The sequence below is a fragment of the Drosophila navojoa genome, chromosome X (genome assembly GCF_054131105.1).
Source record: "Drosophila navojoa isolate 15081-1374.11 chromosome X, UAZ_NAV_1.0, whole genome shotgun sequence".
Classification (NCBI taxonomy): Eukaryota; Metazoa; Arthropoda; class Insecta; order Diptera; family Drosophilidae; genus Drosophila; species Drosophila navojoa.
The window spans coordinates 23,129,136-23,144,274 of record NC_142895.1 but is presented as its reverse complement, the minus strand read 5'-3'; the positions used below and the strand labels follow the sequence as shown (position 1 = coordinate 23,144,274).

The following is a 15,139-nucleotide window of genomic DNA, read 5'->3' as shown; positions in this document are numbered from 1 at the left end:
ATTGTATACTTTTTGGGAACAACAAATACTAAATTACATTTTAATACTCATTCACGAATGTGTATTGAGTATATTGGTTTTGCTATGTCTGTCCGCCTGTCCGTTCGTTGATAATTTGAGTATAAGCCCATGAATACCCTAGAATAATGATGTGTCAATATTTTCCTGATGCGCTCGCTTACCAGGGGCGTGGCAAATACATACATATGCCAGTTGGGGAATGTGTCAAATCGAATCTGAGTGAGTATTCTGCAGTCGGTTACGCTCGATTGCAACGTTCAACCGTGTTTTTTTTTTTTGGGCTCTTTCGTGCATTAGGGTTGGGGGTGTTGGGTGGGTAATAAAAGCTAAGCGATGAAATCCAATAAGCAAAACGTGCAAGTGAAATGTGCATGCATACACATACATATAAGTATATCTACATATATTATATACATACATATATATTGTATGTTCAATGTATATATGTACAAGCGTACACACACATACATACATACATACATACATACATACGTATAACAATGCATACAAGGCGAGCAATTGTTGGTTTTTAACTAACAAACACACACTTCAATACACATCCGCACACACACACCCACACACACACACATATCCGCTCACACTCTTTCATACATAATTGTGTGTAATTTGTGTTCCTGCTGCAACGCATCCCATCTCCTGCTGCTACCGCTGCTCCTGCTGCTGCTGTTGATGATGATGTTTTATGGCCACTGGCTCAAATCTACAACAAAATATGATATGCAACAACAACAACGACAACAACAACAACAGAGGCAACAACAATTGGAGATTACGCCGCCTTAAACATTTTATGGACTTATTGCCCGTTGGCGGCAGTGTCAGCTCAAAATCTCTCGCAACATCACAGCAGCAGCAGCAACAACAGCAGCGCCAGCACGAATACCAACATCAACAACAACAACAACAACAACAACAACATCCAATATTACCGTGCCATTCAAAAGACCTGCTGGCCATGGCGAATGCCCAGCTGAATCCCGATGCTGTCGCCGAGCGGGAGACCCTCAATAGGTCGGCCAGCTATCACAGCGAGGAGTTGCTGCTGCACGACCTGTTGGCCGAGACGGAGCCGACAAATGGACACAGGTAGTAGTTATTCATTAAAGCAATGCTCCCACTAAACACAGAGACAGACACACACACACACACGCACACATAGAGTGTGTGAGTGCCGCGGGGCGTATACTTGATGCGAGTACTTAATGCGTCATTAGGCCGGCCCTGGCTAGAGGCAGCTCGGCCAATCGTTAACCGTTCGGCTTGCGGTCTTGAATATGCTGTATTATACCTTTAATTATGCCACGCACACACACATACACATGCTCGCATTGACATTGACCGAAATGTTGTGTTAATTTAAATCAATTAAACCAATTATGCATTCATTCACTTGCATAAGCACCGAGGCTCAATGCAATAATCACGTTGTTTTTTATCCTATTCAATTCATATTTAAAACATATAATATTGATTCATTCTATAAATGGGAAATTACTGAAGAGCTTAAGATTAAGTCAGAGAAATCTAGCTGCAGATTGTTAACGTATCATATATAAAGACCTTAGTGCAAAAATGTACTATAGAATGATATATATCGATAAAATTACTCTTTGACACATTTATCGATAGCTATATAACTATAGCTCTCACTTGTGTCACATTGCATACGGGCTCATACGACCCCTAGCTTAGATTGAATTTAGTAGAAGAGGTTCTTCAATACAATACAATATTTATCGATATTGTTTTTATCGAATCCTAATGTGAAAGACGTCCCTAGGTTTATAGCTCTGTATGTTTTGTTACTACTTAAGGGTAAAGAGAATTATCAATGAATTAAGCTGTGGCCATAAAATGACATATAGATCATAATTTTGTTATCGAAGTCCATAGAATTATTGTAGATAGAAGCGATGCTTTAATAGTTATTGATATTCTATTTTTTTAGACGCCGACTCAAATTGTATTATGTTAGGAATCAGAAAATGTCTCAACACAGTTATCGATAACTTAGGGATGAGCTTCAAATGCAGTTGGGCTGTCTATTCTGCCATATGCGATAAATAGATCACACTCAACCTAAAAGTAGAGATATATCAATGGAATTGCCCATTACTGAGTGCACTGATATGGATATCATATTTATCGATAACTGCTAAAAACATGTCCGTAGCAAAGTTAAAGCTCTGCTTAGTGAAGTGGTTAGCCCTTAGCAGGAGCAAGTGTATCTTAGCAAGCGAAGAGTCTCTTGGCACTGACAAGTGATGCGATGTGCCGTAGAATGGATGCTTTAATAGCATATCAAATGTCAAGGACCACTGGGCTCAAAGAGAGTGCAAAATGAATAGACCGATAACAAACGGGCCAAGTCGCGGCACTGTTGAGGCGGACAGCTGATTAGCGCACAACTTGTTGCATATTTCATAAGCGAAACAATGTGTTGCGTGGGCTGTCAAGTGGGGCAGCACAGCTTGAGTGGTGAGGAGTGGTATATGCCAACAGCACCGCTCTCGAAACGCTGCTCAAATGGCGACTGGAGTGCGTAAGACGTGGACGAAACAATGGCCTCAACGTCAAGAGACGTTTGCAATGCAAAAAACATTTCACTCTCGACTCGGCTGCCTGGCCCCGATTGGAGCAAAGCAAATTAAGTAATTATGGCAAGTGTTGTGCTCGAGCTGCCGGTGCTGGCGATAATGAAGCAGCTGCTGCTGATGCAGCAAAACCTCTGCCTGCCACTCGGTTGAGTTTGAAGTGCGCTCTTTGAGCTTAGCCGCATTAGCAGCGCCGCTGCAAGCTGCCAGATGTTTGAGCTGGACACCTCTGCCAGTCGAATGAGAAAGCAAACTTGACTGGCTTTACCTCTAGTTGCTGAGCTCAATTTGTTAGAGCCCAAGGTAAATAGATTTATTATTTATTTAGGAGAGTAGAGAACCTGCTATAATAGACCAAGCAGAGCTTCAGCAGGCGAAGATCTCTCTCGTAGTCCACAGTAACCGACTCAGGCTTACATAGACTTGCCCTTCTTAAGCTCACATATCAAAAACACGATTCATGCCCAACCAGAAGCATTGCAATTTGATTCTACTTCAGCTCAGAAAACCTTGCCAAGCTGAGCTACATGCAATTTACAAATGCTGCACCGGTTTAAAGAAAATACTCAACTGAGAAATCATTTCAATTGAAAAGCAATCGAGTTTTATAGGTCTGCCAGTCTCTCTTGCAATCATAAATCAAGTGGCCAGGGAACAGATGTCCGATGTCAGCTTGTCCTTCGAGCTGTTGGCTTGTGCAATGATATTGTAAATCGAATTTGGTCCGACACTTAGCAGCTGCTATTTATAGATTAATCTAGTCCGGGCGACAGTTCGACCTGGCAAATACCAATTGGCTGCGCTGGCGTATACGTGATATATCAATTAGAGCGCGCAGCACGGCAGAGCTTAGCAGCCAAGTCACAGGGGAATCACAGTCGAGTCACAGTCGCGTCACAGACGATTCACAGCCAAGGTCAGCGGCAATGCAATTAATTATATGCAGGTGACTGCCGCCAGGCTGCACTCAGAGGGCGTCTTTGCAGTGAAGCTCGCTAATTGAACGGGTTATGCGCGCCGACTGAGGAATTGTGCCTTGGCTGGGCTGCCAGGGCATGGCACGGCCTGTTAGACCCGATTGCCTTGTTGCAGGACACAGCAGCAAGCGGCTGCCATCGCTCAGTCATTTGATTTTCTTTGCCTCTACTTCTGCTCTTCCCTTTCACCTTTCGTCTTTCGTCTTTTGCCTTTTGCATTTTGCATTTTGCCTTTACTCATTACGATGCCGCTTTGATTTTGCGGCGTTATCCTTGATGCGTTGCCACAGCCACAGGCAGTGCCAGCGCCTTGAAATGCGCGTTAATTATTTTGCAATTATGTGCCTGACTGACCCAGCGAAGGTTCCACGATTGCTGAATGCTCAAATGAGATGCTCGACCAGCACCGGCTCGAAGTTCACATCAGCATGAAGTCACTCGTCGCACAGTTGCTCTGTTTGTTGTCCTGTCCTTGTCTTGGGGGTCGTCGACGTTCCGTCCTGTGGCTGGTTAACTATCATTTATATGTAGCTCCGCTCGGTTAGCGCACTTGAGGTGCGATCAAGTTGAATTATATTGGAGCTGGGCAGCCGCTGTGGCCGCTGGCCAATCGGATTTACGGTCAATAATCTGGTAATTTGCTCATGCCGGACCCATTCGACATTCGACTACAAATTGAATTACGTGCACCAACTGATTGCCCTTCACGGCGTCTATTTTGATTTGGGTTTGATGTTGATGCTTCAATGTGAGCACTGTCCGAGCACTTAAGCTGGGTGTGGACAGCCGACAGCAGGTCGACCGCATGGCTATTAAAGGGGCACATTACGTATACGCCCCGCACACCTCGCAAGGGCAACGCCTCGTTGAACGGTGGCGTCTGTTTAATTTATACCAATTAAACAATGTACGTCGTTCGTTGCTCCCCCGCGCCACCCCCTCGTCTCCTTGGCCTCCACCTGGCCGCAAAATAAAATTTTCGTTCAGTCCGAAAAGGTCAGCGCAAGAAGCAGCTGGCCCAGAGGGAGCGGACCTGTGCGGCAGCTGGACATCTGTTGCGGCATGCAAACAAAAGCGTCAACGTACAAAGTTATAAACAAGCCCCAGCCCTGGCAGCCGGTTAAGCCGTCGACTTATAAGGGTGGCTTGCATTGTTGACCGCCCTAGACAATTTGTTCAGCGATTAAGTGTCACGGGCCAAAAAATGTAAATGAACCAATGTGAGTTCTTAGCTGCAGTCGCAGTCCAACTGGCGGTAGGCAACATCTAAATATGGACAGGTGTATATGCCTGTATATATATATATGTATATGGCAATTACTTGATAGCATAATATGACACGCAAGCGAGCTGTCAACACAAGTTTGAGCTGGTTCGAGGTAAGGTTCGCTGCTTGAGCTGCAACACAATTGAGGTTCAACAGACTCTCAATGTGAGCGCAGCACAGTGGGTACTTAAGAGACGTACGGTTATGGTCTGCTATAATGCATAATAAGATATGGAGTGCTTACAGCTGAGGCTCCTTTTGTCTGCATGACGCAGACCAGGCATTTGAGCAGCTGCTGCACTTGTTTCCATTATCAGCGCACAACTCCTTCGAGCTTCGGCTTGAGCATGTGAGATGAGATGCGGGAGGGGTGAGGCACATCATGCTATTGTCTCTGGCTGCCATTTGCAGGTATAAATCGGATCGAATTGAGCTGCAGCAGCAGCATTTAGGACCTCTGCACTTTGCATTTGCATTGCACTTATCATATATCACATCATATTCGAGGCATTAACGCCCAAAGCACGCGCTCTGCTAACTGCGCAGCTAGCAGCGACTGCGCTGGGACTCCGATACGGGCTATGCCATGGGAACGCATTTATTAACTAAATCGTCTTGTAGTGGGACTATCTACATCAAATTCTCAGAATGGTGTAATGACACTACAATGAGTGCATTATTCAAAGCACAAGTCTCCAGTACTTGAAGTAGGCTTTTCTCTTACATATTGGTGGCGAAGGGGGCGTGGTGTCCAAAATCTGTACATTACGAAATCTTTATATTTCTCAAATATATATACACAGTAAATCGGGAGTCTCTGGGTCTAAAAGTCTTCACAATACGCCAAAAAAAACGAAATAAATTTATCGATTATTATCGATAAACAAGAAATGGGATAAGCTAGCAAAAAATATGAGACTGTGTTTGTTATACACGAATACACATGTACAATGTAACGTGTCTCATGCTTATATCATCTGAGATATTGGACATGCGGACAGATAGACATGGCTATATCGGCTCTACCCGTCGTCCTAATCAAAAATTATTTACTTTGTGGAGTCTGCCGCACATGCCACCGCCTGTCACATACATTTTTACAATACTATATTCCATGGCGTATAATAAATACATATATGTATATACATTTCAGGCTCTTAAAGTCGTATTAGATTACGAAGCGCCAATGCTCAAATGTTGAAATGCTCTCCATATCCATTCGATTTGAAAATCCATTGTATTTGGCCATTAATTACTTGGCGCTCATTATTTGAGAATTACCTCGGGTGGAGGGGAGGAAGAGGGGTGACTTTGAAAGGCAGCCCAATTGTTGTTGTGTCGAAGCGAATATGCAACTGCATTTGCCATTGTGCGGCGGCACCTGCCCGAACGGAATCATCATTGTTCCTTAGTTCAGAAATAGCCATGGGATAGAATTTAATAATAACAACAATAGAATGCAGGAATAGCGTCTGGTGTGCACTGAATAGATACCCCTCCCACACACACACACACAACCTTTTGCTTTGGGCCAATTGACAATGGAAGGACTTGTGAGTTAACAAACGCAAATATTGACTGACCGATGGCTAATGAGATACAGCACTTAGAAGTGTTAATTAGACGAATGAGGCGCCATCAGCGCAAAGCGTTCTTTAAATCACCCTCAATTAAGGTCAATTATGCGAATGGCTAGTGATAGTCAATGGCAAACAAATGGACAAATCAAAACGAATATATCACATTTCACAAAAATTTCAATCGAAATGCAAGCGATGAGAGAGTGAGAGACAGAGAGAGTGGGAGATAGAGAGAGAGGGCAAACGGAATATTCTGAAATTCAACGTAAAATGCGGATTAATAATGAAATTCAATAATGCATTGACGGTCCACATGAATGAAAATACTTGTCGAATCGCGTTTATTAAGAACTGATGCAGAATCACATTCAGGCACACAACCAGAGCCAAAGAGCATATTTAATAATTTAGTTGATTGACATCTATGAAAAAGAAAAAAAAACAATGAAAACAGAACCGGAACGAAAATTCAATATGAGTTTCACGTCTACGAAATAAATTCCTATATATTTCATTTGTGCCTCGGATGGCTGCAGTGTGAGTGACGTGGGAGCTTTAAATTACGGCTGCCCACCCGTGTGTATTTGACATGCGGTGCGAATGAGTTCTCTTTTTGGTAACATATTACGTTTGGCTGTAAGTCAATAACGGTCAAAGAAATACTTGATGAAAGGCCACCCAGGCCACCGATTTCAATAAACCTCTGCTCAGTTTGCCATCGAGTGTGTATTTATATGTATGTATATATAGCTGTACAAATACTCTGACCGATTCGATGAATAATACGCAATCAAGCGCTAAAAGGCCAACTGTGTAAACGTGAAGAGTCGCGGCGGTCACGAAGGACCTTGTTGCACTCATGCTGAGTGCTTGCCACACAGTTGATGCTGGGGCAGAGGCCAGCTCTGCGTGCAGTATTTATGAACTGTGTCGTCGCACTCTCAGTTGGCAACACCCTGGGCCACTTCGAGCTACTGCGATCTTCGTCTCTCTCTCTCTCTCTCTCTTTCTGGGATAAATAAAGAGGCATGCAGTCGAGAAGCAAAGCTACTCTGATAATACCTCCGAAACAAAGCAGCTTCACGCAAGCACTACAGCGGCAGTGGGAGGCAATCGTAAATTCGAATTCTTGGACTCTGCACAGACTCGTTTCCTGAGTATTCTAAAGAAGCTGCACTGATCCATTTACAGGCTGATTTATATTACAGACCCCCTTACAGACTCTGTTACAGACTGCCTTACAGACTCTGTTACAGACTCTTTCACAGACTCTGTTATAGACTCTCTTACAGACTGCCTTACAGACTCTGCTACAGACTCTCTTATAGACTCTGTTACAGACCCCCTTACAGACTCTGTTACAGACTCTCTTACAGACTCTCTTACAGACTCTGTTACAGACCCCCTTACAGACTCTGTTACAGACCCCCTTACAGACTCTGTTACAGACCCCCTAACAGACTCTGTTACAGACCCCCTTACAGACTCTGTTACAGACTCCCGTACGGACTCTGTTACAGACACCCTTACATACTCTGTTACAAACTCCCTTACAGACTTTGTTACAGACTCTTTTCATACATTTTTACAGATTCTTTTACAGACTTTTTAACAGATATTTTTACTGGCTCTTTTGCAAAATTTTATACAGACTGCACATATCTATTTACAGACTCTTTGGCTACCTCTCTACAAGACGCAATTACAGACTATTTGACAGATTATTTTACAGACACTAGTAAAGACTCTTCATGGACTTTTTTTTACAGAATCTTGTGTATAATCCTTTACAGACTTTTATACAAACTGTTACAGATCACTTAACAGCCTCTCTGGCAGAGTTCGTTACAGACTCTTTTAAAGACCGTTGCACAAACTTTTTAAAAGACTTTTACATAGACTGACTTTGCACAGCCGCATTCACAGTCAGACTTTGCACGGACATTGCACAGACACTATCCCGTCATATTATCTAACAATACGTCATCTATGTATACACAGCAATGTCAACATTTTACAGTCACATCCAGCCTTTGGCAGGTAATCCTTTATCAGAAAGTAGTATATCTACTGCTATATCTATGAATCTATAGCTATTAGCCTATGTCTTATGATATCTTTAACTGTGTCTTCATCTGTAAGTTAATTATTTTCATGGAATTTATAATTTAAATGTAATCGAGCTCTTATCTAACTTTTCTCTATATACCATATGTATGTCACTATGCACAATGCGGCTCGTTAAAGCGCTTGCAAGAGTTGGACAAGTTAAATCAATCTGACACGAGGTCGTCGTGGTGAAGGTCAATTGAATTGGCGGCCCGTTGGCTGCACACTGATGCGACCTTCATGCGAAATGCAACGAAATGCCGCCCAGCTGCTGGGCTGCTTAATTGTCCCACTAGCCAGGTGTCAGCTGGTGTCAGCGGCTGGTTGATAGGGACCGGCAGAGCCCAGGGCCCGAAAATTGTTTACCACAACTTTTGACACTCGCAACAGTGTCAACAACAACTGGCAGGAATTTTGATTTGACGTGTTTGTTGATCAGAGGGCACGCAAATCAATGGAGCTGCCGCAAAATGTTGCACACATACAAATGTGCGCCAGATTCCTATTTATAGACCGAGCTATGCACCGACTGCCCCCATGCACACCTGGGCATACCTGAGCGTGGGTAGCAGTGGCGCATGTCTCACAGTTGAATCGCTGCTAATTAAGCATTGAATTGCGAGCTGAGAGAACTTCTCGTTGCAAAGCAAAGAAAGTTCAAGTTCTCCTTTAGTTTTGCCATTTTACAACACTGCCACTATGAGTTCATTTCCTGGGAGAGGCAAGGAGCTGCTTGTGAAGAACTTTTGCTCATTGGCCCAGGCCAAACAACAATGTTGTTACTTATTAAGCGCATTATTGTGTTCAGTATTGTTAATAACACTATTACTTTACGAAGCGCAACTGTTGCATTGAAGACCTTAGCTTCTGTAAACAGTCTAGCTATGAGTTATGTCCAGTTTACGAACCACAAGGCTTGGCTAGTTGGCTTTAATCAACTAGCCAAACTAAGCAGAAGATTTAAGTTTCCGTAAGTATAGAGGAGATATAGATATATGTATGTACGTACAGTTGTGCTGTGCGTCTCTTAACCACAGCCACACAACTTTACCGACAACACATTGTTGCGCAGCACCTGAAAAGGCGCGTGTGGTCGTGAATAGATAGCTATAGCTAACTGCCGTTTCGCATCGACTTTTACAGGATACACAAGGATGACTTTGGGACGCAGCGTGTGTACAAGAAGACGTCGCCGAACTGCGTGATCACGCTCTACTTGCCGACGCGCGAGATAATACTCAGCGGCAACAATCCATCGGTGCTGCGCGGTATCGTCTATGTGGACCCGAAGGCCATTCAAGGATATCGCGTTTATGCGCAGCTAACTCTGACATTTCGGTAAGGTAGACCCACACGACACCGACCTAACCATCCTCCATCCGCGTCCCCACCCGACGCCAGGACGTTGCAATCCGCTCGAAATCGAACTGAGCCCGTGGAACCTGTCGCTGCATGTCCAGCTAAAAGAGAGCTCATAAATAATTGCTCGGCCCTTTCTCGTTGCAGCTATGGGCGCGAGGACGAGGAGGTGATGGGGCTGCGTTTCTGCAACGAGGCCATTATGTCGCTGCATCAGATTTGGCCACGCCTCGAGGAGCCCTCGCCCGAAACGCTCAGTCCACTTCAGGTAAGTTGCAAGCAGCAAGCAGCACGCAGCAAGCAGCGCGTCAACGTTGCAATCATTGTAATTGAAATTATGCAGTGTGCACTACACAACCGACCACTGGCCCCACCCTCAGACGCCGGCCACAGGCCCCACACTCAGTCGCATTCGCTCATTGACCGGCTGAAGTGTCAGTTTGTGTGTTGTTGAGCAGACACTTTAGAGGCGACGAGTGCGAGACGAGCACTCGGCAAACCAGTCGAGCACGCCTCAGAGTAGGTGGCAGCCAGCAGGAGGCGGGCCAGCGTGCAGCTTGACTGCGAAGTTTCTAGCGCTATTAAAACTGATAGGCAAACTCGGCGAGCGAGCGCAATTTAGTATATTTTTATTTTGTTTTTCTTGCTTTCGTTTTTTTGTTTTTTTTTTGGCTTAACTTTCCGCTACTAGCTCAACAAACTGTCCAACAGCAGCAGCAACAACATGTGGCAGCTGTCTCAGTGCCACATAAATTGGAAAAAAACAACGCTTTTAGCACCTCTGTGTAGAAGCAGCGCAAGCAGAAAAATTAATGAGAGGAGAGAGAGAGAGAGAGGGAGAGGGAAGGGGAGAGAGAGCAAGAAGACTTAGTTATAAATAGATATATGGAAATACTTTGTTAACATCTCACACGAAAAGCAACTAAAGTTGATTTACCAGGATATTCATTGTAGCTGCATTCCAGGGTATGTGCTAGTCGTGCATTTGTGTACACCGCAGCGCTTGTTATGTATTCACTGTAGCTGCATTTTGCCATAATTGCAAGCGCTTGGAAATTGATGGTGCTCTGGTGTTTTGTTCCAAGCTTAGCTCAGATTTAAAGCGAGCGCAACAAAGTATGCTATACTTTTTCCGGTTTGATAAGACGCAGAAAGAGGTAGAGAAAGAGGTAGACAGAGAGAGAGAGAGAGAGTGACGAAGGAGCGCGGGGCGAGTACAGTTATTGTCGTTGTAGATATTTTGTTGACATTTTACGTGAGCTCTTGACGCTCAACTCTCCTGCTCGACTCCACGCCACTCGCTCGTCATAGATTTAAAGACGGCAATTTACTGCACTTAAATCAATTGAAAATCAATTTCATTTAACTAAAAGCTGTACAAATGTTTGCGATTCCCTTTTGTATTGTTTTTTACTACAGCAGATAGACAGATGGACAGATGGAGACTGGGAGAGATTGAGAGTGGTAAACCAGAAGGAAGCTTCAATTTGAACTTTCCCTTTTATCAAACTTGACATGGCAATCATTTATTTAGCCATCATATTTTTGACAGCCAAACTCACCAAAATTCGGTTAGGCAATCAGTTTACAGTTCGGAACTCTCCGTTTGCAGTCCTTGGCTGTCAGCTTCCATTTTTCTCGCTTGTCTTGACCGATTTGCATAATATATTTAGTAACTTATTTACTGGTGGCTGCCACTGCCTCAGCCTCAGCCTCAGCCTCAGCCGCAGCCACAGCCACAGCCACTGCCTCCGCTTCTGCCTCCGCTGAGCGCTTAAAACAGAAACACAAACATGCATAATTAAATAAATTTGACTTTAATAAGTTGCTGATGGCAGCGGCAAAGTATTTCGCAAATAACACGGCTCAGAAGGCCGGACGCAAAGCGAAATGCCGAATAATATTGTGCGCGTCCGCCGGCAGCCAGATGAAAGAGAATTTTTTTCGTAATGAATTCATGGTAAATATGTTGATAAATTGATCTAAATATGGCTGAGCTAAGCTGACAATCGATGACAGATCCGATGAGATTATAATGAATGACCGTTGCTGGCATAGTGGGGGATATAGCAGTGTTGGAAAACTATCAAATCAAAGAAAATAAATATATAAACAAATCAAAGAATCTAAAGAGACTATAAGAAGAAGATATACATGTTGCAATAGATAACGCGAAAGAACTTTATATCAAAGAAGATAAAAAGACGACGCTACAGCTTAGTCGACAAGCAGCTCTCAAGGATTTCGAGTCAAATAGGATAAAAAGACTATAATGAGTACCTAATGCTTAAATGACAGACAGTTGTATAGGATTTGCATTCAAAGAAGATTAGGTGCAGTTTAAGCAATAGACCAAACCAAAGCGTTATCAAAAGATGTCTAGAAACAGATGAGTTAAGTTAGAGGGGAAAGGAGACAGTCATATATAAAAGTAATGCACATATCTAAAATATAATATAGTCAAATTTACATAAGATATACAATATAAAAGACATTGCTCTATTGATTCCGATGAGCAACTTTGCTGAAGAGATGCTAAACAGAATTTACTGCATATCGATACTCCAATAAATCGATAATTTGGGAGTTTTTAATGCAGCACGAACTGCAATAAACGATTTAAAAATCTGATAAGAAACAGCTAAGCTTAGGCTGTCTATTGACAGATTGCTAAATTATACATCTCTAAATAAATCTTTAAAATATATCGAACTGTATTATAAGTTATCGATTTATAAATCGATTGATAGTTGCTATCGCTTGACAAATTGAAAATCGATGCATTAATCATGTGACAGCGACAACTGTAGTACCAATAATTCTCCCAGCTCAGCCAATCCATCGTTAATATCAGAATTCTATAGGAAAAACGCGTTTATGCAGCAATGGTTCACTTCATTTGCATTGTCTAAATGGGGATTTTCTTGGAAATATCAACATACTTGGCTGAGAACATTCAACTTATTAGCGCGACAGTTAAATTTGTTGTCTCAATGATAAGCCAAGAGCTACATCTTTGCAACCCAAAGGGAATTTGTCTGACAATTGAGGCTTAAGAAGACATGGCTGGTGTTCCTTTCACATTCCGCAGCAACAGCCTCTAGTCCAACTCCTGCGCTCGTCTTTATTACTCTCCTTCTCTCTCTCTCAGTTGCTCTGCCTCTGTGTCATCTGTTGTTCGCCCCTTTTCAACCACAAATGGCGCTGAAAGAAGAACAAAACGCTTGCAGAGCCAAACAAATTGTGCTAGGGAATTGTCTTTAAATACTTTCCATTAAAATGCCGTGCACAGTTTGAGGCAAAGTCAGTGGGAAAGTGGGATGGGGTGGCGACCGGACTGCCCCTGTGGCTGTTGCCCATTAGCCCGCACGATACGGGGAAACACGCGCCGTGGATAAGATATTTAGGAATAAATCCAAGGGCACCAGCACCGTCAGGATCATCATGGCCAGGACCAATGCCACAGGGGCAGAGTCAGGGCCAGAGGCATCGCATTATACCGAATACATAATCAAATGCAAATGAAATGCCAGAAACAGCCGAAGATTTAACAAAAAGCATTGTTATCAAAGCCAAAACAAAGCCCGCAATTCAAGTGGCCCGCTCCCCCAATCAAAGCGTCGAAGTGCATAATTAAAAACTAAATATAACCTTCAATAATAAACACACACACACTGGTATATATTCAGCTAGACTTCTAGGAAAAGTACCCAAGCGATGGGGTCGTGCGTCCTCACTCGCCCTCTCTAATGAATTCAGTCTCTCCCCTGCAGCTTAACCTTGCGTTTGCTCTCCAAGGCTGTGACAGGGAAGTCTGTCTGACTCCTTTGGCTAAGCCCTGACATCCCTAGATAAGCATTTAATAAGTAAGTCTATTGCCCTGGCCTAAATAAAAGCGAAGGTCAGACCTGTCTTGTCTCTCCTTGATGGCCAGGATTTGGTTAGGCAATCGGCTTTCCTTTCTTATCTAGCCTTGACCTAAACGGCCTCTCCTGCTCTCACCCTCCACCCTAGAGGATTTTCCAAGAAAATCAATTAAAGTGCCAATTTTCGAAATTCGACAAAGCAGCTGATTGTGGCCTAACGCAATTGCTCTCTCGTTGCAGGAGGCCCTACTGAAGCGACTGGGCGATGGGGCTCATCCGTTCACCTTATCGCTGACTGCCCAGGCACCGCCCAGTGTCCAGCTAGTGCCAGCCAAACGCTACTACGGAGCCCCCATTGGCACCAGCTACGACGTACGCTGCTTCATTGGTAAGTTTTCAGCTATATCTGTCCGTATGGACTCCAGTAGATATAGCCATTTGCTCCGAGGACACCGGCACCGGAGCTGCGCAGGTGATGTATGTCATCGAGGTAGTGCAAAGTCATCAGGCGAAGAGTCGACAAATATTGCGAATCAGTGGGGGAGCATAGTAAGAGCTAAATCAACTTCCGAAGAGCACTAACTTAACTTCCTAAAAGCTCTAGGTGCTACAACTTGAGCAATTTGTCTATTCAAGCCAGAGTCATGAGAGAAATCTACTATAACTTTTGATTAGCAAAGGCGATAGAATTTTAGCAGCGTTTTTCAAATGAAAAAAAAAAAATCCATCACAGTTAGAATTATCCGAAAGGTAAGTAATATATGGACCTGCAAGTCATCAAGATTTTAATGAGAATTGACGAAATATCATCGATCTGTAGGATTTGTTCACTGCAAGAGCATACAAATACCCTGGGAAAGTTTTAGAGTGTTATTTAATTAAGTTTAATGCTCAGTTTAAGATCAATACACACTCACATTTCCAGGTTTGACAATAAATTAAGCTTAGCTATAATTAACCAGTAAACATTGCCTTTCCTCCATCCATCACACATCATCAAGCCATTGCCAGCGCCATTCGAATCGAATCGTGAGTATCTCGGGCAGCGAGTACGCTCTCTCGGACGCAAGCAATTACACTTATAGCCTATCTATATTGATGACCACGCCCCCATCAAAGCCTTTTTTCATATAACGAAAGGAACAGAGAAAAACAGATCCCAATACTTTTCACTATGCTTGCTGCACCTGCGGCTGCTATTGACGTCAGCAGGGTTGATGTGAGAGAATTGTGCTCTTATCCCTATTTCTCTCTGTCTCTCGCCTCTCTCTGTTTTTCTCTATTTGTTTTTTTCATTTTTGAATGATTTTGATTAAATTTCATTTTGGGTTCAGTTTGCTTTCTG

General features: G+C 43.4%; 2 protein-coding genes across 4 annotated transcripts in view; both read left to right on the top strand.

The window, feature by feature from the left end:
* Positions 1 to 15,139, top strand: part of LOC115564439 (uncharacterized) — a 66,309-nt gene that overhangs the window by 29,757 nt on the left and 21,413 nt on the right. Inside the window, exons 2-5 of one of the 3 annotated variants that reach the window (XM_089263091.1) lie at positions 793 to 1,128; positions 9,713 to 9,907; positions 10,076 to 10,196; positions 14,035 to 14,182. In XM_089263091.1, coding sequence (XP_089119217.1) covers positions 793 to 1,128; positions 9,713 to 9,907; positions 10,076 to 10,196; positions 14,035 to 14,182 — 800 coding nt within the window. Of the gene's footprint in view, positions 1 to 709; positions 1,129 to 9,712; positions 9,908 to 10,075; positions 10,197 to 14,034; positions 14,183 to 15,139 lie in introns of those variants that run through there. The other 2 variants (XM_030388747.2, XM_089263092.1) reach the window with 2 other exon arrangements.
* Positions 4,905 to 15,139, top strand: part of LOC149090717 (uncharacterized) — an 86,350-nt gene continuing 76,115 nt past the window's right edge. Inside the window, exon 1 of the mRNA XM_089263093.1 lies at positions 4,905 to 4,919. The gene's annotated coding sequence lies outside the window, so the exon portion shown is untranslated. The remainder of the gene's footprint in view (positions 4,920 to 15,139) is intronic.